Source organism: Falco peregrinus, chromosome 7 (assembly GCF_023634155.1).
Source record: "Falco peregrinus isolate bFalPer1 chromosome 7, bFalPer1.pri, whole genome shotgun sequence".
NCBI classification, from domain to species: Eukaryota; Metazoa; Chordata; class Aves; order Falconiformes; family Falconidae; genus Falco; species Falco peregrinus.
The window spans coordinates 63619058-63642377 of record NC_073727.1 but is presented as its reverse complement, the minus strand read 5'-3'; the positions used below and the strand labels follow the sequence as shown (position 1 = coordinate 63642377).

The window sequence follows — 23320 nt, the reverse complement described above, 5'->3', positions numbered from 1 at the left end:
TGGAACGGCATATCCCTAGGGAAGGATTCCAGGCACAAGCGCCACGCTGGGGGTCAGCGGGGCTATCCCCCAGTGGTCCGGCCTGCCACGGCGTGGCCCCCCGGGCGAGCCCGCCCGCCGCAGAAGGGCTTCCTCTGCCTCTTGGACACGCAGCTCCCCCCCACCGCCCCTTCTCAGCTGATCACATTGGCACCTGATAAGCTTTATAGCTCTGTTAGCCTGCTAGAATTAGCAGAATTAACATGTTAGTATTAGCGTGTTATTAGTATTAGCAAAATTAGTGACAGCCCCCCAAATTGCATGTCATTAGCTAGCTAAGAGTATGAAGTCTTTTAAAGAAGACGGAAGTATTTTCTTTAAAAAGGAAGTCTTTCTTTGGAACCGATGAAAATCTCATTTTTAAAATTACGCCTTTTTGGTTTTTTTAAAAAAAGTGCTCTCAGCCCGCGCAAAGGCGGGGGTTGGGCGCGCCAGGCGCCCTGCCCCCGCCTCACGCCCCGCGGTAAGCCTCACTCGGAGAGGCGGAGGAGCAGTAACGCGTTGCCGGTGCTGGAACGTGAAGCCGGTTTCTAACGCGGGCCTAAACCGGGGGCGGGGCGGCCCGGCCCGGCCCGGCCCGGCCCGTTTCCCGCCTCAGCGGAAGCAGCGGGGCCGGCCCGCCCCCCGCGCACGCCCGGCGGCGGCCATGGCGCTGGGGGAGGCGGGCGCCCGCGGGCGGCTGCTGCTCTGGCCCCGCGTCGTGCTCCTCGGAGACTCCATCACTGAGGTAGCGGCCCTGCGGCAGCCCCTCAGGGCGGCGGGGAGCCCCGCGCGGGACGGGCCGGCCTCGCCGGTGCCGCCTGGAGCTCTGGGGCCCCACGAACATCCCGGTTCCTCGCTCCGGCCGCCCGGCTTCCCTTGAGCGGGCGGCGGCTGCGGCGGGAGGGGGCGCGTGTGTCCCGGTGCGGGGGCCCTGCCCGGTGGGGTCGGGGTGAGGGGCGCCCCCGCCGCTCCCCTCGGGGCTGGGCCCCGGCCCGCGGGGGGCCCTGGCGCCGTGAGGCGGCTGGAAGGGGAGCGAGGCCTGGCACAGGCGCGTCCCCGTGGGACCTCCCGCCAGTGCCCCGGGGGCTTTCACACCTGATGGTTTTCTGGGAGATTTGGAGCCTTCCCGCAGAAACTCTTGAAGTTCCAGTGTGAGAGGCGTGATGTGGTTGAAGTGCAGCTTCTGGCGTCGCGGTGGCAGTGGCGTTTTCCAGGCGGGGAGGCGAGCCTGCTGTCTGTACTGACCCCCACGCTCCCCCCAGCCCAGCTGCTGGTGTGCCCCGTCCCTGCGGCTCCCTGCATCCAGCTCCTGCCCTGGAGACACGCTCTGTCTCAGGACCGTGGCTGGGTGAACGTCTCCTTCGATGCAGCACCGGCTTTTTGGTGTTCAGCTTGTGTCCCTGCTTTCTGTTGCGTGGTGGGGTGGGTCGCAGAGCCGCTCTGATGGCACAAGTTTTGGACAAAGACAAAGGGGATCAGTAATGGGAGACGGGTTGTCTGAACCGACTCGCTGTGCAGCATTGTAACAGGAAGGGTGATGCAGCAGCAGGGGAATAAGGATTATTCCCATTAATTTTTCCACTATTAGAAGAGGTAGGTATCAAACTGCACTCTGAAGCAGCATGTGGAGAAAGGATTTTTGAGAGGTGCTTTCCAGAATGAAGGCACGGTGAAAGGATCTTAGAAATAAAGTAGAAAAAGATTTTTAAAAAAAGGGGCCTCACCAGCCAAAATAAAACTAAAGCCTGACAGCAGCTGGTTTTGATTATGAAGGGACCACAGGGCACCAGGTTGCCTCTGATGCCAGTCCTGTGTCTAGTAAGGCCAGGGCTGTTTGACCCCTGCAGGGACAGGGCCGGCTGGCAGGGAGGAAATGCTGGGGCAAGGTGCTGGTGCTGGGACCACCAGCTGGGGAGGGAGTTCTTCCAGTGAAAGTCTTAACCTTTTTCCTTGCTTTCAGTTCTCCTTCCAGGAAAATGGCTGGGGGGCATCCCTTGCTGAGAGACTGGTCAGGTAAGAGCTTAAATTTCAAGTAATTTATCTAGCACACAGGAAGTCATGCAGCTTTTCTAAAAGAAAACAAACGCAAGTTAATATTTACTGTATATTTATTTATTGGCATCTATTTATTTATTGAAGTGGAGCTGCCTTACTGGTGACCTGCCCGGTACTGGTGGAAATACTCATTGGGTGTTTCTTTCCCCTCAGAGCTTGACTGGAAAGAAAAAAGTCCTTAGTGATTGTCAAGATTGTATTTCTGGTTTCATAGTCTGAGTGGCAGGCATATAGTACACATGCAATCTGCGCATGCACTTTCAAAATGTAAAGTTATAATCCCATTGAAAACTCCTGTGATATCTCTTTGTCTTTGAGAGAAGCAGAGGCAGGTATCCTGACAGGATGGTTCAAAACTTACCAAGTTTCGTTCTGGTGGGCAGAAGAGATATGTTCTTTTTGATATTTGTCTCTGTTTCAGAAAATGTGATGTTGTGAACCGTGGGCTCTCAGGGTACAACACCAGATGGGCTAAATTGATCCTTCCAAGACTGATCACTAAAAGTACTGGTGCTGAGAGTACTGCTGCGGTTACTATTTTCTTTGGAGCTAATGACAGTGCTTTGAAAGGTATGATAGCTTTCTTTTTTTCTTTCTTTTTTTTTTTTTTTTCCCATGAGTTGTTCTCTTTAAGACAGTTTTACAGTTTAGCAGAAAAGACAGAATGTTACACAGACTTTTCTTGCTGCTTCTCTATGATCTGGTTGCCCTCTTTCCATTTTTACAGTGGATTGTTTTTAATTATTTTATTTGTATTTAAACCATGCAGTGCCTTCTGTTTCTCTCCCTCTCAGCAAGTTTTAATATTAAAAGTAAATTTCAAGATGCTCAAGAATTAGTTTATATCCATTGGCTAAACTTGGAGTTGTGCATCTAGCTGATTTTTCTACTTTTTAAAGCGGTCTGATGAATTCGTGGCAGATGGGTTGAGGAAATGAGGGACGGTAGCATTTGGATTCTCTTTAAGATAAGCGTAGCAGCATGCAGAGCTAGTCTACTCAAAATGATAACATCGGTGCACAAAGGACTGACTGTACATCCATGGGAATTTCCAAAAGTTTCTTTGCATCCCAAGAGAGTTAAAAATCTTAAGTTTTGCTTGAGGTGATTATGTTATCTAATAGTAAGATGCGGAGTTGTAAGACAAAGCATCTTTTAAAAGGTGATTTTTATTATTCCCCTCCCCTGCCCCGAGCCTTATTTGTGTTAGTTGGAAGTGTTGTGTTTAACCTCTTGATTCGTCTGTTTTGGCTACTGAGGAATAGCATTTTCCTGCCCCGTCTCCTGAATCGATGGTGGAGGTGAAGTGCATATTGAAAATGAGTGCCCACATTCATATGCTGTGTAAAAAGCACATTCTGTGGTGTAATGAATCTGTGAGCAGTTTAACATCGCTAATGCATGTGCTCTATCCCCTGACAGATCTGAACCCTAAGCAACACGTTCCTTTGGAGGAATATGCTGCAAACTTAAAGAGCATGATACAGTATCTGAAATCAGTAGACATTACTGAAGACAGGATTATTTTGATAACACCACCACCTCTTCAGGAGTCCGCTTGGGAAAAGGAGTGTCTTGCCAAAGGTAAAAGAATGGTACAGATGGGCAGAATTTCCGCGTTTTACTGGCAGAGTGTGAGTTACTGATCCCAGGCTGATAGATGATTAGCTTTGTGCTTGTGCCAGATTGCAGTCATGTTCTTTGAGTTGATGGAAGAGGACTGCTAGCTGTTTTGCTAAACAGCTTTTGGATAAGGTCATGGAGTAACTACCAACTAATTAGCAACATCCTTTCAGAAGTGTTGATTGATCTGTTCATGCATAAAACTGACAGAAGTGGCTGCCCTTTGAGCACATAGGTTTTGCCAAGATGTCCTAGGCAGACTATATCATGTCCTACCAGCTTCCAAAATAACATGAATAATGGAAGAAATTTTGGCATTGTGTGCCTTAGAAAAATTTGTGATAGGCACAGTGTCTTTCACATCTGTTTGGATAAGCAGTAATGTACTAGGCAGGTTTATTTTAAATTTTAAAATCTCCCCAGAGAATAGCACATTCTAAGGATGCTAATAGAAGTACCTTAAAAAGAAGCAAGAAGCGAATAAATGATTTCTCATTATGTTGTTCAAGCTAACTCTAGAAATAGAGATGTACTGCTTACTTGATGTTACTCAACTGTTGGAAAATGCTGTAATCCCACTGACTCCAGCAGCGACAGCTGATACCTTCTGAGAGTGTTTCCTCTTTTTCATTGGGACAGCTTGTCCACCTCTTGCATGTTTATAAGTCTTTTGAATTAGACTTAGGTAAGTAGAGAGCTGTCACCTTAGCATTTGCAGGGTTTTCTCTAACGTAGGTGGTATTTGCATCCTGACTTGTGTACTCAATCAAAGTGGTGACGTTTTGAAGGTGGCCTCATGTTTAAACTGCATTAAATTAGGCTATGTATCGCATGACTTTGCGTTAGGGGGCTTTGGTGTGCAGCCGTGATCGCTGTGCAAAACAGATTTTGGACTACGTGGACTTTCAGTCTCATCTAGCAGGGTAGTTCTTACATTTAATTTGGAAAAGAAGAGAAAGTCCTAGAGTAATGCTCACAAATTGTGTAAGACAGTAGCAGATCCGATCAGACATCAGACAGGGCTAGTGCTGTGCATGTGACAGCGGTAGATCCTTGCGTAGGGCGTAAGGGGGTAGGTCAGGTGCAGAGCAGCCTTTCGTGGCGTGTGTGCCCAGGTCCTGCTAAAGCTGCAACAGCTGTAGTTAGCAAAATGTGCACCTGTATTGTCCTGTTGAAGATCTCTCAGGGGAGCACACCATGAACGCTGCTTAGCTGGCTCCTAGCTGTCAAGTAACACTTCTAAAACGTTAATTCATTTTTGTCTTACAGCTGTCCTTTCTATGGGGTAGCAAGGGAGGAAACTTGCATTTACAGTGTTGAATCTGCCAGCATCTGTCTAAAAGAGATTGCTGTCTAGGGACGGAACAGGAGACAGGTGATCTCAGACTGTGGACCACAGATACGAGTATTGTGGGCACAGTAAGCAGCAACATCGCATCATCTGCCCTCAACCAGTATTCAGGAGAAATGTTCTGCTTATTTTTAGTTTTGTCAGATCAATACGAGGGCAAAGGAGAGATGCGAGGCATCAGAAGGATAGTGTTCACAGGAACGTTCATCCAGGTGTGAAGAGAGGTGCAAAAATAAACACGGCTTCCAAACTAGAGTGCTGTGGGAGATGGAGTCAAAGCCCTTACTAAAGTCAGAACTGTTCTTCATCATCTGGGTGGTCATCATTCCATCACAGAAGGCAGTTGGGTTGGTCAGGCACTGGCTTTGCTAACTTTATGTTGACAGTTCCTTCTTGTCCTTCATGTGTTTGGAAATGAATCTCAAAAGGAGGCAATCCCGCTGTCTTTCCCAGCAATGAGGTGAGGCTGAGTGATCAGCCATTCCCCAGGTCCTTTTTCTTTGCCTCTCTTAAACGTGGGTGTAATGTTAACCTTCTTCACCCTCGGTCTCCCGTTAGCTGTGAATGTTTGTAGGGGGTAGGCGCTGACCAATGCAACAGGCAGCTCCTTCAGGTCAGTCCCACACACCCAGATGCATCTGGCATCTCTGAGTGTCCCCTAACCCTTTGCTCCCGGCTGTCCTCCTTCCCAAGCTGGGTGGGTACGTGCGGGTCGAGATGAATCACCAGGTTGGCTCCTTGATCCCTCAGGAGACGCCCCTCCCTATATTCCCTGAGTTTCCTTTGGCTGCTGCTCTTTGCTTGTAGACCCAGCACATGCACCTGCAGAGCTGCACGTTGGGAGGAGGTGTGTGTTTGTGTGCTTCCAGAATGGAAGAAGAGGTGAAACAGTCGAGAAGTAATCCTAACGATGAAAGAAAAGGCAAAGGCAGAGTAAGAAATTATCGGCTCTGCTAGATCAGAAGTCATAGAAAGGGAAGGGGACAGGACTGAAGGGTCACGCGCAGGGAGGTGAAGTTGTGGTCGGTACAGGGATCTTGGCAACGAAGGGCTGTGTGGTGGAGGCTGAATGACCACTCAGCCTATGGGAGAGTTGAACCAGGAAGAGAGTTGAAGAAAGCAAGAGTTAGGAAACATACCGTGGTGAGGAAGGACCACTGAGGAGGCTGAGGATGTTTTTAGGATGAAAAGAAATGATGGGAGGAAAGAGGTGGCACTGCAAAGTCAGAATCATTAGGTGCATTACATGGAAGGAGGGAGTGGAGTAGGAGTTGCACTGCATTATAGGTCCCAATAAGAAGAAAAACCAAACAACGTAACTTAGTAATACCCTGCCCTAACGTGTCGCAGTGGTCGGTGCAAAGCTGTTGGCTTACAGTAGCCAGCACTGAGCATATGCTGAAGGCCCAGCTCCCAGGGTGTCTGCGCACAAACGTGGCAGTCGCAAGTGCTAGTAAAGCTTTGGACCGGAACGTACCCCGGTCCACCAGCATGTTACAACAAGGAGGCTACTGCAAGGAGATATTAAATGTCAAATGCCATCCAGGAAGCAGAAGGCAAACTTGTAAATAGATTTACATCTGCTCAACTCTGTTCTACACGCTGGTAGCAGGTGTATGAACAGTTTTGAATCTGTGCACTGATTTCACCTGAAGCTTGCCAGAAGGTGAAGGCTGCGAGCAGCACAGAAGCGAGCTTTATGCTGCGTGCTTGTTGCTGTTGCCTCTCTTTTACCTGTCACGCATCTGTTAACAAGAGATGTATTTTGAAATGCCTCAAAAACAAAAAGTGCCCTGAAAGAGACTAAATGAGCTGTAGCTTCCAACTGAAATTGAGGTGCTTTGGATTTAGATTGTAATTAGCTATGTCTGCTGGTTTAACAAATGGATATGCATCGCATGTACCACAGAAGACTGAAATCAAGCTGTATCAGTTGCAATTGCTAAATGTTCTCTTTTTTTTCTGAATGATAGGTGACAAGTTAAATCGCTGCAATGCCACCACTGGGGAATACGCTCAGGCCTGTGTTCAGGTAGCTAAGGACTGTGGAACGGATGTGCTCGACCTCTGGACGCTGATGCAAAAAGATCAGGTATGATGTCTTGAGAAAGACTTTGAAACAGTCATGAATTGTGAAATGCATTATTTAGCGTAGAGGAACCAGTAGTGCTGCATTATCGCTGAAATGGTATAAAATATATCCAAACTACACTTTGGGGAAGGAAAAATAATCCGGAACGCTTCACAGTGTGCTGTAAGAAATAAATCTTAATACACCCTGGCCATTATGTTTGTTAGATGTCCCCTGGGTGCATTACATGTAAATAACTTTTCCTTGGACTTTGATTCATGGAATAGTTCAGGTTGGAAGGGGCCTCTGGAGGCACCTAGTACGGCGCAGGGTTGGACTGGCTTCAAAGTTTAACCAGGTGGCATGGGTACCTTGCTGGTGCTTCTGGCCAAGTACCCAAATTGGTCCATGTGACAGATTGCACAGTTTCCTGCAAGCAGGCAACTCCAGTTCAGACACCGAGTCTTTTCTCTCTCCTGCGCTCCCTGGTGCAGTAGAGTCCATCTTTCGACTGCATCAATCCCCAGATCTTTTCCTGATGAATAGCAGTGGCCTTGGCCATCAGACCATTCTCTTAATATATTAATACAAACGGTGAAAAATGAAACCGGTATATATACCAGCTAGCTTTGAGGAATTTACTTCATTACTCAAGACCTTCTATTTGCAGCTAGCAAATACATTAAATCATGGTTTTAACCTCCCCCATAGGATTTCTCTTCCTATTTGTCTGATGGTCTTCATTTATCAACAAAAGGCAACAGCTTTCTAGCAGCACAACTTTGGTCACGCCTGGAAAAAAAACTGTCCGCTCTTCCTTCGCTGCTTCCTTATTGGCGCGACGTTGACCATACGAACCCCGAGGCCAGTCTCCTGTGAGATCCCCGGCGGTCAGGAGCCAGAGCAGCCACGCCTGAGAAAGCCGGTCTGCGTGCAGACAGCAACGCGCCGCAAACCTTGCACGCGTGGGGTAGGGGGGAGCCCGCGGTCAGTACTCTTCCGTGTCCCCTCTCTTGGTCTGTGGGAGAATAAAGGTGAGACCACACAGGGTGTGTTGTGGGGTGGTCTGTCTGCCTGCTGCCTGTGCCAGGAGCCTGGACAGCTGTGGGGACGAGCAGGTCTTTCCTTGGAAGACTGGGAGGAGAGTGAGCCTTGGCTGCCCTGAGGCGTTCCCGGCTCGGTTGAGCTTTGGGGGTTACACTTTGGTCAATACGATCTGCTGGCTTTAAACACCTAGGAGTGGTAAGAGGCAGGAGCGTGGAGCTTCTTGAGAGCCATTAATGTTAGTCCAGATTAATTTATTTGGCTGTAATACAGCAGTAAAAGCCATTATCTGAGCTTTAGAGTGAGGCTTTTTATAGTGCTGTATTGTAGTTCAGAGCAGGGCTTTTAAAGTTTAACTTCTTCTGGCACCAGCAGCAGCTTCTCTACACCTGGCCATTGTGTATAGGCGCAGATTTCAAAGCAGTGGGTGTTCTTGGGTGGTATAAAGCTGGTGACGCACGTTAATACAGCCCGGAATTATGTAGGGGTTTCATCTCTTTATTTGATTTTAATCCGTGGTCCAGTAGTATCCTCACTTTTGCTGCTATCTGGCTAGCTAATTATTTCCCAAACTGCTTTTTTTCTATGCTTATTGAATTTCATCTAGGCTTCAGGCAATTTTTTGCAGTTTGTGAAGGTAGTTTTCGTAGTTTGTGTTCTCTTGAACAAAAGCTATACGTAGTATGTAGTACTCATCTGTTGTATCAGTTAAATGATGGATGAATACCAAAGCTCACTTGAAAGGTCTCCTTCACTTGATGGCAAATGACATACAGTGCAGCATTGTCACCATTGTAGTTACATTGGCACAAACCAGATGAGGCCGATAGCGATGTACTTGTTACGCATTGAGACAGACAGATGAGAGCGCGTCAAGATGTCCTGCACTGTTTGCGCCGTGAGGCTGCCTTTGCTTCCTCAAATCAGACAAGTTGGCCAAGACTGTCCTCCGCTATGTAATGGGTGTTATGAAGTGCAGCATAAGTAGTTATTTCTCATGTGCCTGGAGCCAGACCAGAAGCTAGCTTGATTTATAAATAAAGATGAATATCTGAAATGGGGCTGCCCTTTCTGTAAGAAATGCTTACAGGAAGGGCTGGCTAAGCAGCAGAGGAAGCTCCCTGTGGAAGCTGTGGATCTCCCTGCACTAGGTGTTGCAAATGCACTTGCAGGTGCCGCTTTCACAGTGTCTAGAGCAAGGCTCACATTGGGGATGGATTCTGTGATTTCCAAGGGCTGCTCCAAACCTCCATTTTTGTGCTCCCAAGTGCCTGCTTTTCCTCTTTTACAGGTTTGCTACCTGAGAAGACATCCAAGCACCCCCCCATACCTTAGATACGAATTTCACCATTAGAACTGACCATAACACACAGGGCAAGACCAGCTCCCTCCCTGGGGGAAGCAGGGCAGCCCTGCGGGTGCTCAGCCTTTGGCCTCTGCAGCAGCTGAGTTCCAGAGGGGAGCAGTTACTTCTGACTGGCTCAAGTCTGACTGCACAGCCAGGCTTAACAACAGAAAAACTTACATCTTTTCTAAAAGGATGGACAGAAACAGTTCATCTGGCTAATTATTTTTTTTTTTTTAGTATAAAAAGCTTTTATTGTACCGGGAATTAAATTAACTCCTCACACATGTACTTTGCACTGAATCAAAAAAAGAAAACCCAAACAAAAAAAACAAACCCCAAACAAAGTTCAAAATCAGTATATAAAACACAACAGCCAGTCAGATAGAAATACCGTAAGGCACACAGTTCAAGTATTAGTGTAACAGGTATCCTCAGGCAGGGAGGAGAGGGGGGGGGAACCCTTTCAGCACACAGATGCTTCCTGCAGCTGTGGCTCCCCCGTAGCTGAGCACAGGCTTGTAACAGTTCCAACGGTTTGACCCTTGGTCCCCCCTTTATGTCAGTTCTATCAGCAGAGTATTATGGGAGCAAACGTATGTAGAATTAAAGATTCTGCTTTACTATCGCGGTTGCTCTGTGACTGCACTGTCAGCCCATCTGCCACTAACCTAAACCATCCTGGCTCACCTTACACATCTCCAGGTGTATCAGAGGACACCATTAGATTACCAACTTTTTAATGTCACATTTTACGACCTGTGTGGGAATTTGAATTCATGAAGTCTCCTCCTTATACTTGCCCTGTTAACAAAGGTTTCTTTCTTTTTTGGTTAAATTCACTATTTTTAAACAAATGCCCCCCCCCCCCCCCCCCCCCCCCCCCCCCATGGAGTAAATTCCACCACCACCCCTTATTTATGCAGCAGGAGTTTCCAAAGGGCACAGCCAACTGAGGCTCAGCTCTTTGAACATCTCAACAACAGTGTTACCCATTTCAAAATAACATTTGGAGAAACATTTTTGCACTGAAACAGCTGCTGTAAACAGCTGGTTAAAACAGTCCTCATCCACATCAATGATTTCCCTCCTTACTGCCTTCTGCTACCAGCCACCTGTGACACACAGGCCTCTCAGCAGAGTGGGAAACTCCCAACAAAAGCCACAAAGACAAGTTCACGGCTAGAGGCAAAAGAGGTTCCTGCTAGAGGAGCATTTCCATGCATCGGGCAAGGTTTAACAGCCTCTCTGTTATCCTTTTGGTTTTATTTCTTTAGAAGCTGTGTTAAGCTTCTTGATTCTGATCATGCATCTTCATTCAGTGCTGTGAGACTGTATTTTTATCCGTTTCATTAATCCCATTCTGTTCTCAAGGCATCTGTTTAGGCATGTACCTTAAATCGCTAAATGATCTACATGGAACATACTGCTGTGTTTTCATTTTGTTTTTAAAAGCCCCTTAATTCTGTCTATCAGTGCTGTCCGTCTACAAAATATTAAATTATAAAAAAGGCTGATATACACAATCCAATATCCAGCAGGATATTTGGTTTTGCACCACAGGTTGAAGGAAATGTTAAAGGTCAAGGAAATAGAAAAACAAATCCAAAAAGCTTCAAAAACAAGCCAGTTTTAGTTTGGATTTTCCTTTTTAAAAGATATAATGCTCTAATAATTGTAATTTAAGGAAGGTCATACACATGACCAGCATCTGCAGTAGGTCACTTCCTTATTTCTCCCACTCCCTCACAAAAATATATATACATATATTTATATTTATATAAATGAAATGGTTTTAGATCCTTTTTTTGCAGATACAAGTCACACATTTAGAAGGCAGCAAGACACTAGCATTCCGTCTCTTTGCTGTCTACACGGTTCTGGCGCTGTAGTTTAAAGGACGAAGCTTTCTCACTCCTAATGACAGGATGATCCGTCAAGTCCTCAAAAGATTTGGCGGCCGAGCTGCTATTTGGGAAAGGGTCCTTCTCAAACCCGTCCTCGTCAATGTGAGAGTCAGTGCTCGGGTCCTCCTGGATAGTGTCCATTCTTTGGTGGTCCTGTTTCGGTGCTGCAGCGACAGCCGGCACAGCCGTGATGGGCTGCAGTGGCTGGTGCCGGCTGGTCGACTGCGCTGCGGGGAAGGGCTTGATGATTCGAACAGAGGCAGAGTCCAGGCTGCTGAGCATCTCCACGTTCTGCAAGACACAAGCAGCCTCGTCACAGGGAGAAGCAACCGGGATCTAGTCCAAGGTTCAGTTTTTGTTGCGCCGTTTTCAAAGGGGACGGGCAACAAACAGGCACCATCTGAGCAGCACCCGCACTGCTGTCAGAACGGTTTAAAGGCAACCGCGTCCTCCCCGCCGCCCCCAGCAGCCGTGTGCGCTGCAGGTTACCCTGCGCGAGCCAGGCTGAGCCCACTGCGCTGGGGGGGAAAGGAGTCCGATTTTGAGTTTCACAGTAGATTTATACATAACGTAGGAGCAAGGGACCATCCAAAAGAAGTCGTTCGTTGAGTAGGTTTTTCCTCAAGAAATTCAGCTACGCTGAGCGCTAACGGCAGAAAGGCCCTTTTATCTCTGCGTGTTCCTTCTCCCCATAAAAGCACCACGGGTGACCGGGACAGAGCTGACGACTCAGCCCCACCTCCCCTGGGGCCCAACACTGCTTTGGCAAAACCCAGGACTGGAAATGCACGGTCAAGCCAGACAACACCAAGAGCTCAGTGCAGGGAAACTGGCCACGGTACAGCTTATCCCACTCTTCCAACTGGAGAGTTCCCCCCTTCACGTGCAGGAAGTTGCACTGAACACCGGGGGGACCACTGCGATCATACCCAGACTCTGCACCTCAGATTAAAGTTAAAGCCCACTGGTTTCTGTTCTATTTTGAGCATGGTTTGGAAAATATCCAGGGATTTCTGGGTGTAAAAAGACATCCTCACAACCCCTGGTATGAAACAGAGCAAGGTCTTAAAAAGATTGGTAAGGATGAGTTTGGTACAATGCTCTGGGTGATGCTCTGTTTGTGTGAAAGGAATGTACTCTGAATATAGGAAAGGTAAGGTGGGCACCTGAAGGAGATAAGGAGACCATGAGTCAGGAAACTGTTAAACAAAGAAAGTTGAAAAGTTCACTCCACCTAGATCCCACCTATTATGAACAGAATGATTAGGTGTCAAAATCAAATGAATAGGCATGTAAAGATGCTGTAACCTCTCATGAAAACTGTATAAATTACCTGACTTTTCACTGAAAACTTGGGAGCTAGTTTGTCCAATGCAAATCGGCTAGCTCCCTAACATTGCATGAAATAAATACCTTTGCTGCTTAAAGACAAAATTTGTGTCTTGAGCAGTTACTCTGTGCTGTTTTGGCATCAGTAAATGCCAACAGCGGGCAGGATGAGAGGCTGACCTGCTGCCAGTACCGCATTCCCAACTACTCAATCCTCAGCAAATCCAAAAGACACAAGACTTGTTCGTTAGAACTCTTGCTGGTGCAAGGAACCCATTAACTGTACCTGTGCTACAACAAGGCTACAACCTGCTTCTGGCATCTTCTTGACTGAATTCAGGTATTAAAGCTCTAAGGTGACTTTTCTTAGGATATTCAAGGCCAACTACTGGGCACCTAAACTAAGATCACCTCCAGTTACACCAGAGCAGGTGCCAGAGGCAATCTGCCTCAGCAGCCTCTGACTTCAGTGTGCTTCCCTCGGGGGCTGGGCAAGAAAGCTCTGCAGGAGGGTTTTTTCCACCTCCCGTTACAAAAGGACATTTCCGTAGCTGAAAGTTTCAGTTATTAATCAAGAACTGAGGTGTCAAAGCACTGGACAGGATACCCAGAAATTTACATCAGAAGGCGCCCTGTGCTGTGCTGTAATTAAAATGTATCTAGGCACTTTTTTTGCTCTTCCCCTCTCCCAGCTCGGTATCTACAAGGTGAGAAGGGTCACCGATGGGTGGCCTGCACCCTGAGGCCCGCTCTCCCGTAAGCAACTGGAAGGCTTTAGCACATCGGGCCCCTAGAAGGCACCTCCTGCAACCAACCGCTCTGCAGCAAAGCCGCTGCGTTTGGCAGAGGTTTTGCTGCAGCGTCGCCCTGCTGAGCCTCGCGCTTTGCTGACACCACCTGGCTGGGAACAAGCGGCTTGTGGTTGAAGCTGCCAAGTGACCTGTGCTGAGGGGACGCTGCGCACAGGCACCCACTGCGCGAGGCGGTGCTCCGCAGAGCGGCATGGCTTCCTGCCCTGGGAGCTGCGGCTGCTGCAGGAGAGCTGCTCCGGCAACAAGGTCAAGGCACAGCTGCTACAGGAAGGAACAGCCAGGCCCCACCGAGCTGCAGTGCTCGATACGTCCAACACTGGCTTGTGGGAGAAGACCGTTTCCCCTCCAACTGATCCATCCATCCGCAGCGTGAGGCACAGGGCTCCACGTCTCTCTGTCATCGCTCCTTTGATAAATACTCTGCGCCCACCTTAGGTTCAGATTTGCTAACGCACATCGGAGAGCTTTCTGCCAATTCGTATTTGACAGCAACTTACACTGGGGCAAAACAGGGACTTCGTGTTCTCCTCATACTGCTTGTCCAGCTTCTTGTCCTATTGGAAAACAAACACACGCACACGCAAACCAACACAGACACACACAAAATAAAAAAGGTTAAGTTTCACAGTTAGAAGATCCCCGTTTTCCCTGCAGGTACAGAGCAGTGCGTGGGGCTCTTGTCCCTTCCCCTACCTTCTACCTTCCCATCCCCCCCGGAGTGCTTGTGGGCACAGCAACCCTCTGCTCTAACCCCACACTGCCATCCGCACCATGTGCCCACGCTCCCCGTTGCCGCGAGCTCTCCCTTGACCCATCCGCCCAACGTCAGCCAGGACCACTTCCCGCTATGGGTCTCCCCACAAAACGCGTCTTATTTCTTAGCAGGGCTTTAGAAAACTTTGACTCTTAATAGAAATCACCGAACTTATAATTGGGTACAATTCAGGAGATGGAGGAAGAAAGCCTGCCTAGGAGAGAATGGGAAGGGCTCCAGGGAACAGTCACGGGCGCGCCGGGCCTGCCAAGCCCGGCAGAGTTAAGCCCGAGTTTCGCCTGTTGCAGGAGCAGTAAGTCTTACATATGCTGGGTTCCCCGCTGGGGTTTGCTGAAAGCTTCCCATCACCTTCTCCCACAGACGTCTGCCAGTTCACATAGGAAGGGTGTTCTCTTACAGCTCAACCCAACACGGCAATCAGCTCAAAGACATCTTACCACGCAGTGCACAAGGATGCTCAGAGGAATCCAGAAAAGCAGGGAGAAGACGAGCACAGAGCCCACTATATTATCCGCTAGGAACTTCCCTGCGAAATCAGGTCAAATCCGTTAGTTACCCCCAAACACCGTTTCATGAACATACACGTGTAACCCCATTCTGCAGCCACTGCTCATGCAAGCCAAGCCACAGAATTGCTCAGAAAAGCACAAGCTGCAGGACTAGGCAAAAATAAAAGAAATTCTGTAATTTTAGAAAATTGTATCCAGTATTTGAACATGAACAGGTTTTTTCCTCTGTTCTTCTCTGGTGAGAAATGCTGGCAGACTGTAACATTTAACGTGAATTGACTGGGAACAGGCGACACTGAGCCAGCCAAGCTCCCCCTCTCAATTACACAAGACACACCCCGAGTCTGTTACTAAATCCTGACTTTACAGCCTCCACAAACAAAGTATTTGAACATCAAACTGTCCCTACCTGAGCAGGCTATTAAATAGCTTTAACAATTACCTAAGAAATAATTTTTTTGATCCTAGAACTCGAGATTGGAAGCCCCAAACCCAGATTACACTGTGTGGGCACAGCAGTATGGTGAGCACACGCAGTTACGCAGCGCCGGTTTTGTACGGTGCCAGTAATGTGGAGTGAGACATGGCGTGACACCTGGGGGGGGCACCTGCTGGCACTGCACGGTGGGGATGAAGACCAAGGAGGCCCACTCACAATCACCGGGCAGTGCCACGGTTCAAGCACACAGCTTGAGGTGCGTGGTTCTCTTAAGTAAGAGAGAAACGAGGTTTTCCTCTCCCAGTCTGCTGGCATTTAAATCCTACCGAGTGGCCCACTTTCTACTGTGCTGAATCTAGCTGACCTCTAAAAAGACTGTCTGTTATTTCCTTTTCTCTAATTGACCTACTTCTTGGTATTCAGACAAGAAGCTATCGTCTCCTTTACAAGCTTGGAAGGTGCCTAAAAAATAACGGAGTGGAAAAATGCGAAGTGGCGGCCCATCCTTTCAGCTCTAAAAGGCAAGATCAGCGCTTAAACACAGCTACTAGCTACGCTCGCATACAGGGTATGAATGAAACAGCCAGCTAACTCCCTCCAGGGCTTCAGAGGTTCATGTCATGAGCTCAAAAAAACCCCAAAGGATATGGTTACGTATCTTACCAAAAGTATTGATGCTGAGCTGGTCTATGAAATCCCAAAATCGTTCAATCACATCCTGCACTTGCTTCTCGCATTTGCCCTGCAAAAGTAAACGCTTATTTACAAAATAATCTAAGCATTAACTACCGCCTTCTTGCAAAGGGAAGAAGATACAAAGACAGTAATGAAATTAAAACGACAGACACAGCAGCACTTGACTCGCATTCTGCATACAGATTTACATTCACGCCCAGCAGCTGCAGCCCATTTGCACCGCTCTTAGTTCTGGCAAAATGGTTTCGATTCTATTGCTGCCCGAAACAGATGAAATTTTAACGTTCAAAACTTGCAAAAACTGCCCCACCCTTGCCCCACGTTAGCTGACATAAAACTGAAGCTTCTGGCGAGGTTTAAGCACCACAAGCCTCAGTTCCCATCGCCCCCTGAGAAGGCTGCAGAAGGTTACGAACAGCCAGACCCTTGGGCCGTGCTGGTTTAACACAGCAGATCATCGGTCCCCCAGCTCTGCCAGCAGAAGGGCTGGGGCGTGCCCCCCCCCCCCAAAAGGACTTCTGCCGACACCCAGTGTGGCTTCAGCCACCGGCGGCTGCAGGGGAGGCGGCCGGCTGTGTGGCTGTACCACGGAAACGATGGTCACCGAGTGCCAGCAACCCGCCACTCTCCCTGCCCCTGTCAGATACCACCAAGCTAGACTTCCACGTGATTGCTCCCCAACCTGAAATATTTTAGTCAAAATTAATTGAGCTAACGTGAACAACTGACACAGCAAGCACTGCAAACCTAGCCGAGCTTACAGCAGCGCTCATTCGCCTCCTTCGCACAAACTGCTGGCTGGCTGAGCTGCGGGGGCGGCAGAAGGGGGGTGATAAGCAACGGCAGAAGGCAACAGCTTCACCTTGCCCAGGTTGCTGCAGAACCAACCTCCACCTGCAGCCTCGGACACCCTTTCAGATTTATCCTACGCAGAGGTACTAACAGTATCGCCCCGCTCAGCAGCGCGTCGAGCTTTGCCTTCGCTTTACCAGCAGAGGCTTCGTCACAGAGGACTCCGCAACGCCCAGCTGCGGCAGCAGAGCATGCAGTGCGCTGACAGCTGGGAGAACTTACATTGGTATCGCAGAAGCCCACAGTGCAGGGCTTCCCCTTGCGCAGGAACAGGAACTGGTCGTTAGCATCGACGTACGGTACACACCTATCCTGCTCGTCCCGGCAGCACACCTTGCAGGAATTATCCGTTTCTGTAACGAAGCAACAAACTCATTCCTCTGAAGCACCGAGAGTCACCTGCAACCCATAACCCCGTGTGGCCCCGGGTGACCATGCTCCTGCCCAGCTTCCCCGCAGGGAGGGCAGGACTGTGCGCGTCACCCCGTGCCAGGCACTCTGACGACCAAGCCCAAAACCCAACCACGTGCCCTGTGCAACATATCAGGGGACACAGTGGGACCAAGCTCTCCAAGCCGATACCCCCAGCACCGCAGGAATCACCAGGGCAGCAAAGAGGCTCCAAACACATCCAAAAGACAGATGTAAATACTTCTTGGGCTTTGGGTCCTCTAGGCTCCCTTCTCCTCGGCTATGCCCTCCATCTCAACGTGGCGGCGCTCACAGCGCTTCCTCGCGCTGCCTCACTGAAGCTTTCCGCCTACTCCCAGCTGCCTCCCCGCATTTCAGAGACAATCAACACGGAGAGCAAGCGAGCGGCAAAACTTATTGACAGAAGTACATGGCAGACAGGTTTGCAGTAGCAGGGGACTGGACTTGAGGATCTTACGTTCTCAAGAACTTTAACCTCTTTGAAATCTTTCTTTAACCACTTGTTGGAGGCCACTACTCCTGTGCCATGCCTGGTCTGGAGGTTGGCTGACATCTCCTTATGATCCCTCCTGTCCACTATGACAAAGAACGTGGAAGATAGGAGAGCGCCCTCTCTAACCAGGGCGCCAGACTGTAAGTCTCATCTTAATGACTTCAACCCAGACTGTCAGAAGACAGGAGGACATTCACAGGCCTTTTCTAAACAGAAACCACAAGCCCTGAAAGGAACAACGGTTTAAACTTTTCAGAAACCATAAACTCGGCTCTCCAACGGGCAAGCCCACAGCAAAGCCAGCACTGAGGAGCAGAGATGAAGCACACATTTCAGATCAGTCCCACGTCACCCACCATTGCACGCACACGACCGTAGGTTCTTCTCCCTCTCGCAGAAAGGGACGCACTCCCCATCCTTGCACTTCCCCATATCCACGCAGACTGTATCATCTGGAGCATTCCCTGGAGGGGGGCACTCGCTGCTGTTCCCTACAGATGGGGGTCAACAGAGCAGGAGGACTGTGTTACAGCAAAGGGCAGAGCACCTAAGTGTGCAGAAGAAAAGAGGAAAATAAAGGAAATCCAGACTCATCCCGAGGAGGAACCCCAATAGCCTGTTCTTAGCTTGTCCTGGCTCTGCAGAGAAGGGCCTGGCAGTGCTGGTGGGCAGCAAGGTGCCCATGGGCCAGCAGTGTGCCCTGGTGGCCAAGGCCAATGGGACCCTGGGGTGCATTAGGAGGAGCACGGCCAGCAGGTCGAGGGAGGTCATTGTCCCCTCTGCTCTGCCCCAGTGAGGCTGCATCTGGGGTGCTGTGTCCAGTGCTGGGCTCCCCAGTTCAAGAGGGACAGGGAACTACTGGAGAGGGCCCAGCGGAGGGCAACGAGGGTGCTGAGGGGAGTGGAGCATCTCCCTTGTGAGGGAAGGCTGAGAGAGCTGGGCCTGTTCAGCCTGGAGGAGGGAAGACTGAGAGGGGACCTTACCAATGCCTGCAGATGTCTGAAGGGCGAGTGCCAAGAGGATGGGGCCGGGCTCTTGTCAGTGGTGCCCAGCGACAGGACAAGGGGCAACGGGCACAAACTGCAACACAGGCAGTTCCACCTGAATATGAGGAAGAACTTCTGTACTGGGAGGGTGCCAGAGCCCTGGCACAGGCTGCCCAGAGAGGCTGTGGGGTCTCCTTCTCTGGAGGCATCCAGATCCCACCTGGATGTGCCTCTGTGCAACCTGCTCTAGGGGAACCTGCTTTAGCGGGGGGTTGGACTAGAGCAGGGGTCCTCAAACTCTTTAACCAGGGGGCCGGCGCGCGGATGCAGTGGCAGGCAGTCATCTGCGACTGCTTGGTTTCCCCCCCAGCCCCCGGCGGGGGGTCTGTAAATACCGGGGGCCGGATTGAGGACCCTGGGGGGGCGTATCCGGCCCGCGGGCCATAGTTTGAGGACCCCTGGACTAGATGATCTCCAGAGGTGCCTTCCAACCCTGACCATTCTGTGATTCATCTGCAGGCTGCCTGCCAGCTCCTCCAAGAGACAGCGGAAGCTCTGGAGGCTTTCAACAACTCTGGCACTGTGGCACTCTGGCATCTAAGCAGTAGGCAGCAGACCCTGGAGGCACCACCAGCAAAGCAGGTGCTCTGACATGACTCCTTGCCTCCGGGAAAGTTTATGAGGAGGAAGTAAACAAGTGGGGAAGTGAAGCAGAGTTGCAGTAATTCCACCCTTTCTATGGCAAAATTCAGCTCATTCTTGTCCCCTCCCAGTGACACAGTGTTCTGCTTTTTCTTCTTTTAAGGGAAAGAAGGAAAAAAAAAAAGGCAACATTTTTCATGTTCTTCTGGGCAGTAAATCACCGAGTGACTCCTCAACTACAACAGAACTCATTGTAAGGTAATTCCATGATGCTTAACTGATCTCTAAAATTACATGTACTGGATGCATAAAGGGCACTAGTTTGAAAGCAGATCGAACAGGACACTGAGCCTGAAGCACTTTGCTAGCTGACGTAAAGGGGACAGAACCACAGCCTACCAGTGCAAAAAGACTCTCCTTTACAAGTGGCATTTATGGCTTCTTGGCATTTCTTCTGTGCACTTTCAAACTGACAGCCTTTACAGCAGGGACTGTTCCGATCACTACGGAAAGATCAGAAAGAAAGAAAGAATTATTAAGCAACTTTTTAAAAAAGAAGTACAAGTATGACAAAGCCAGGGGAAAAGGATGTTAAGGGGAAAAAAAATAAAAGGTATTTCTTGGAGACTCACTGATTCAAAACCCTTGCCCTCTGCCTCCTCCCACAACCGCCTTTCTACACACCCACTCACTCTTCATTTATCAAAGGTAAAAGCACAGAAAGTACAACACACTGAGAGACTACGCAGGGACTCATATTTATTCAAGGCACTTGGATCCTCTTCTTGTCACTTGCTGTGCAGCTTTGGAGAAGATCTCCATACACTCTTCCCTACACATTTCTCCCCTCTTCTGTTTGTCCCTGAAGGTTTACTACTCTTTATTCTGTGCTGTCTTTACACTCAATGCTCCGTACCTAATGCAAGAAGGACCTTAGGTCAAAAGCACTCATTAAAATTGATGGAACTTCTTGCTAAACAACAGGAATTGCACAAGCTCTCTACTGTTACGTGGTGCAGCGCTGAACTCTGAAAAAACAGATTGGATACTACATTGCAACAGGGCCACGAACACCACAAAGAGCAAGAACAGAAAGAGGGCTTATTTAGTGCAGTCACTGTGTTGTCTGCTCATACACATTTTGCAGCAGTCTTGAAAATACCAGTATGTGACCTCGGTTCAAAGCCACCTTGAAATACAAGCAAAAATTGTATTTGCACAGGATATTTTTAAAATTAATTTTTGATTGTCTAAGTTTGCTTCAAGCCTGTAGCTCTTGACACTTGTCAGAAAAAGAATGCTATAAACATTGATGTATGCAAACAGTGCATACACACAGCAGCCCTTCCCAAATTCCTTTACTGTCTTCAGCTCACACATTTAAGCCTTAAAGGCAAGGAACAGGTCTGTGACACTGCAGGTGGCTTTAGGAGCCTTCAGCCCAGCCCATCCTCTCCCACGTTAAGAGAAGTTGCAGCTTCCCCTTACCTGCATTTCGCGCCAGCTTTCAGTTTACAGTCTGCAGAGCAGCAGGGATCAGCCTGTTGGTGCAAGAGGCCAGGATCGCATTCCTCCCCTTCATCCACCCTGGAGTTCCCACACACTTTGTTGTTGCGCTCTTTGAAGCATTCCTGGGCCTTGATCTCTATGGTCCTATGGATGGATTTTTTGCTGCAGCTTGAGAACATCTAGAGTGACGAGGGAAAAGAGCAGCACTGAGGAGCATACCCTTCTATCAACACGTGGCATCTAGGACAGCCTCAGCTTCCTTACACCTCCAGTTTGGGTGCCTCAGAAAGCAGTTACTCCTTCAATACTGCCAGTTTGATACCTTGGGAAAATTTTAAGACAGGAAAGTAATGGCTGGGTCCATAAAGGACATTGCTACGTTACAATGCAGGGCCACCCGCACGCAGTCTGGTTCAGGGTTAGAGCTAACTCCAGCTCTCCCACAGCTTCAGGAGCACTAGCAACCCAAGAATGGAAGCGAAGTTGTAGCAACAGGGAGAGACTGTGCTGCCTCTCGGCAGCGGGACTAGGCATGAACCACAAGTCAGAGTAGACTGCAGACTAATCGTTCCCTCCATAATCTTGGTTTCTCATCTGCAGAACAGGCACAAGGCCAAGTCCACGCTGCCAGTGCAAGCTTCTGAGACTAGCAAGCGCCATGGCTGTGGCGCCCGGCAGTCTCTCTCCAACAAGAACAGCTATGGACCACCCAAACGCTACTTGGTACTGAAGGTCCTGCGTTTGACTCTCGCTGATGACTTGCTTTTAGCAGCATGTGGCCACAGCTTATTACAAAAAACTAATTAAAAAACCACCTGGACATGCTATGAACTCCAGTGAAACTCAGAAACCAAAGATGAGCTTATCTTGCAGAGAACCCAACAACATGCAAGGATGTTTTCTTTTTATAGCTAATCCATTACATTCTGATGGCTTCAAGCTACAGGAATCATTAACTAAATAGCCCTTCCACACAAAGGGTCACTGACATAGCAGAAACTCGTACGTGGAAGCAACGCTATGCAGCTATACCTTGTTGTTTTCATGATCTCCGCTGACAGCAATTGGATACATAACGTACTTCCCTCCCTGGTCTTCAGTGGGCGCACATTCCGGCAGACTGTCAGGATCATGCTCTGCTCCAAAGTTATGTCCGAGTTCATGTGTCGTAACTAGGTCAGCCTCCTTTTTTGAACATGAGAAAAGCAATGTGGAAAAAAACTAGTGTGAGCAGGACAGGACAGAAGATCCCAGCTATTTGCGGGCCACCAGCAATTCTAAGATACACTGAGATGGGAAAAGGATTTCCCGCTATGAAGTTGTTGGGGGGGGGCTGGGTTTTTTTATGTGTGTTTGGTTGTTTCTTTAGAATTGAGGAACTGAAGGCAAGTAAAATTATGATCCATTTCCAAACACATGTTCCAGGACTAGGTTTGAATACTAAACCACTGTTAAAGGCAAAACGCTGTCCTAGAATAGAGATTCAATCTTGTTTTCAATACAATGCAGATATTTAAAATATGAAAAATTGCTTTCGAATAGCTGGAAGGCATAAAAAGTTGAAACAAAGAACAGTCCAAACAAACACCAGCTACTACAATTAGTCAATCTCTTGTTTAACATATCTTGCCATTAGAATTATTTCTTCTAAATGGATGATGACATTAGGAGTGCTGAATAAGCTCTTCTATTCCACGATTAGTAGGAAAGACATCTGCAAATGTGGCCCAACAGGGAGGATTTCTATCATCATTTATGCAAGACAGGACTTCCTCTGCTGAGGGTGCCAAACCGGCTCTGCCTTGCCACGCGCCCCTCACAGCACGTTCACCAGCAGACGGCATCACGCTCACAAGATGACAACCACAAATAAAACTGGATCAGAAATAAACCTTAACCACAAGGAGACCGAGCAGTTCAGGAGAGAGAGAACCGAGTTCTGATGAGCTAACTGTCATTCCAGCTGCTCTGCAGGCACAGGGAGGACCAAGTACTGCAGCGAGCAGCACCAATGTCTGTGTCTAGGCATAGCTAATGCAAGAGCCAGAGACAGGAGAGCTGCCCAGACATCACTCCTGTGCTTCACTGTGTTTAATTTGGGGAAGGATTTTTAAGCAGGGTTTTGGTTTTGTTTCAGGGGTTTTTGGTGTTTTTTATTTTTTGTTTGTTTGTTTTTAACACAATTGGCCACCATACAGCACTTTTCCTGTGGAAACCAATCCGTAATGCTCCCGCTGCCTCATCCCAAGCTCTGTGCCTGCTGCTGGGAAGACAGCAAACAATCTCCTTTGTAATCCAAGACAGAACTGCAGCTTGGAGATTGAACAATGAATGCAAATAGCATGGCAACAGCTAGAGCTCTTTGTCAACATCCCTCTAGCACAAAGCTTCACTGTCTTTTTTTTCTAGTTTCTTGACAGCTTCTGTGC

General features: G+C 48.7%; 2 protein-coding genes across 3 annotated transcripts in view; one reads left to right on the top strand and one right to left on the bottom strand.

Annotated features, from left to right (window-relative positions):
• The first annotated feature begins 608 nt into the window (after positions 1-608).
• IAH1 (isoamyl acetate hydrolyzing esterase 1 (putative)) lies at positions 609-8166 on the top strand. The gene is made up of 6 exons (XM_055810105.1): positions 609-766; positions 1982-2034; positions 2498-2646; positions 3499-3660; positions 7024-7142; positions 7833-8166. The coding sequence occupies exons 1-6, from the start codon at positions 686-688 to the stop codon at positions 7998-8000; spliced, it is 732 nt and encodes a 243-aa protein (XP_055666080.1). The 5' UTR covers positions 609-685; the 3' UTR covers positions 8001-8166.
• Positions 8167-9723: 1557 nt separating this feature from the next.
• The window catches only part of ADAM17 (ADAM metallopeptidase domain 17), a 36486-nt gene continuing 22889 nt past the window's right edge, over positions 9724-23320 (bottom strand). For both annotated transcript variants that reach the window (XM_055810104.1, XM_013299796.3), the window contains exons 11-19: positions 21924-22076; positions 20871-21070; positions 19782-19885; positions 18111-18245; positions 17052-17182; positions 15945-16023; positions 14771-14859; positions 14056-14112; positions 9724-11708 (exon numbers count right to left, since the gene is read on the bottom strand). In XM_055810104.1, coding sequence (XP_055666079.1) covers positions 11358-11708; positions 14056-14112; positions 14771-14859; positions 15945-16023; positions 17052-17182; positions 18111-18245; positions 19782-19885; positions 20871-21070; positions 21924-22076 — 1299 coding nt within the window. In that variant the 3' untranslated portion in view covers positions 9724-11357. The remainder of the gene's footprint in view (positions 11709-14055; positions 14113-14770; positions 14860-15944; positions 16024-17051; positions 17183-18110; positions 18246-19781; positions 19886-20870; positions 21071-21923; positions 22077-23320) is intronic.

Coding starts and splice junctions, on each gene's coding strand:
- IAH1 (XM_055810105.1), top strand. CDS start 686: ATGGCGCTGGGGGAGGCGGGCGCCCGCGGGCGGCTGCTGCTCTGGCCC. Junction 3,661..7,023: donor AAAGGAGTGTCTTGCCAAAG/GTAAAAGAATGG, acceptor TCTGAATGATAG/GTGACAAGTTAAATCGCTGC. Junction 7,143..7,832: donor CGCTGATGCAAAAAGATCAG/GTATGATGTCTT, acceptor CCTCCCCCATAG/GATTTCTCTTCCTATTTGTC.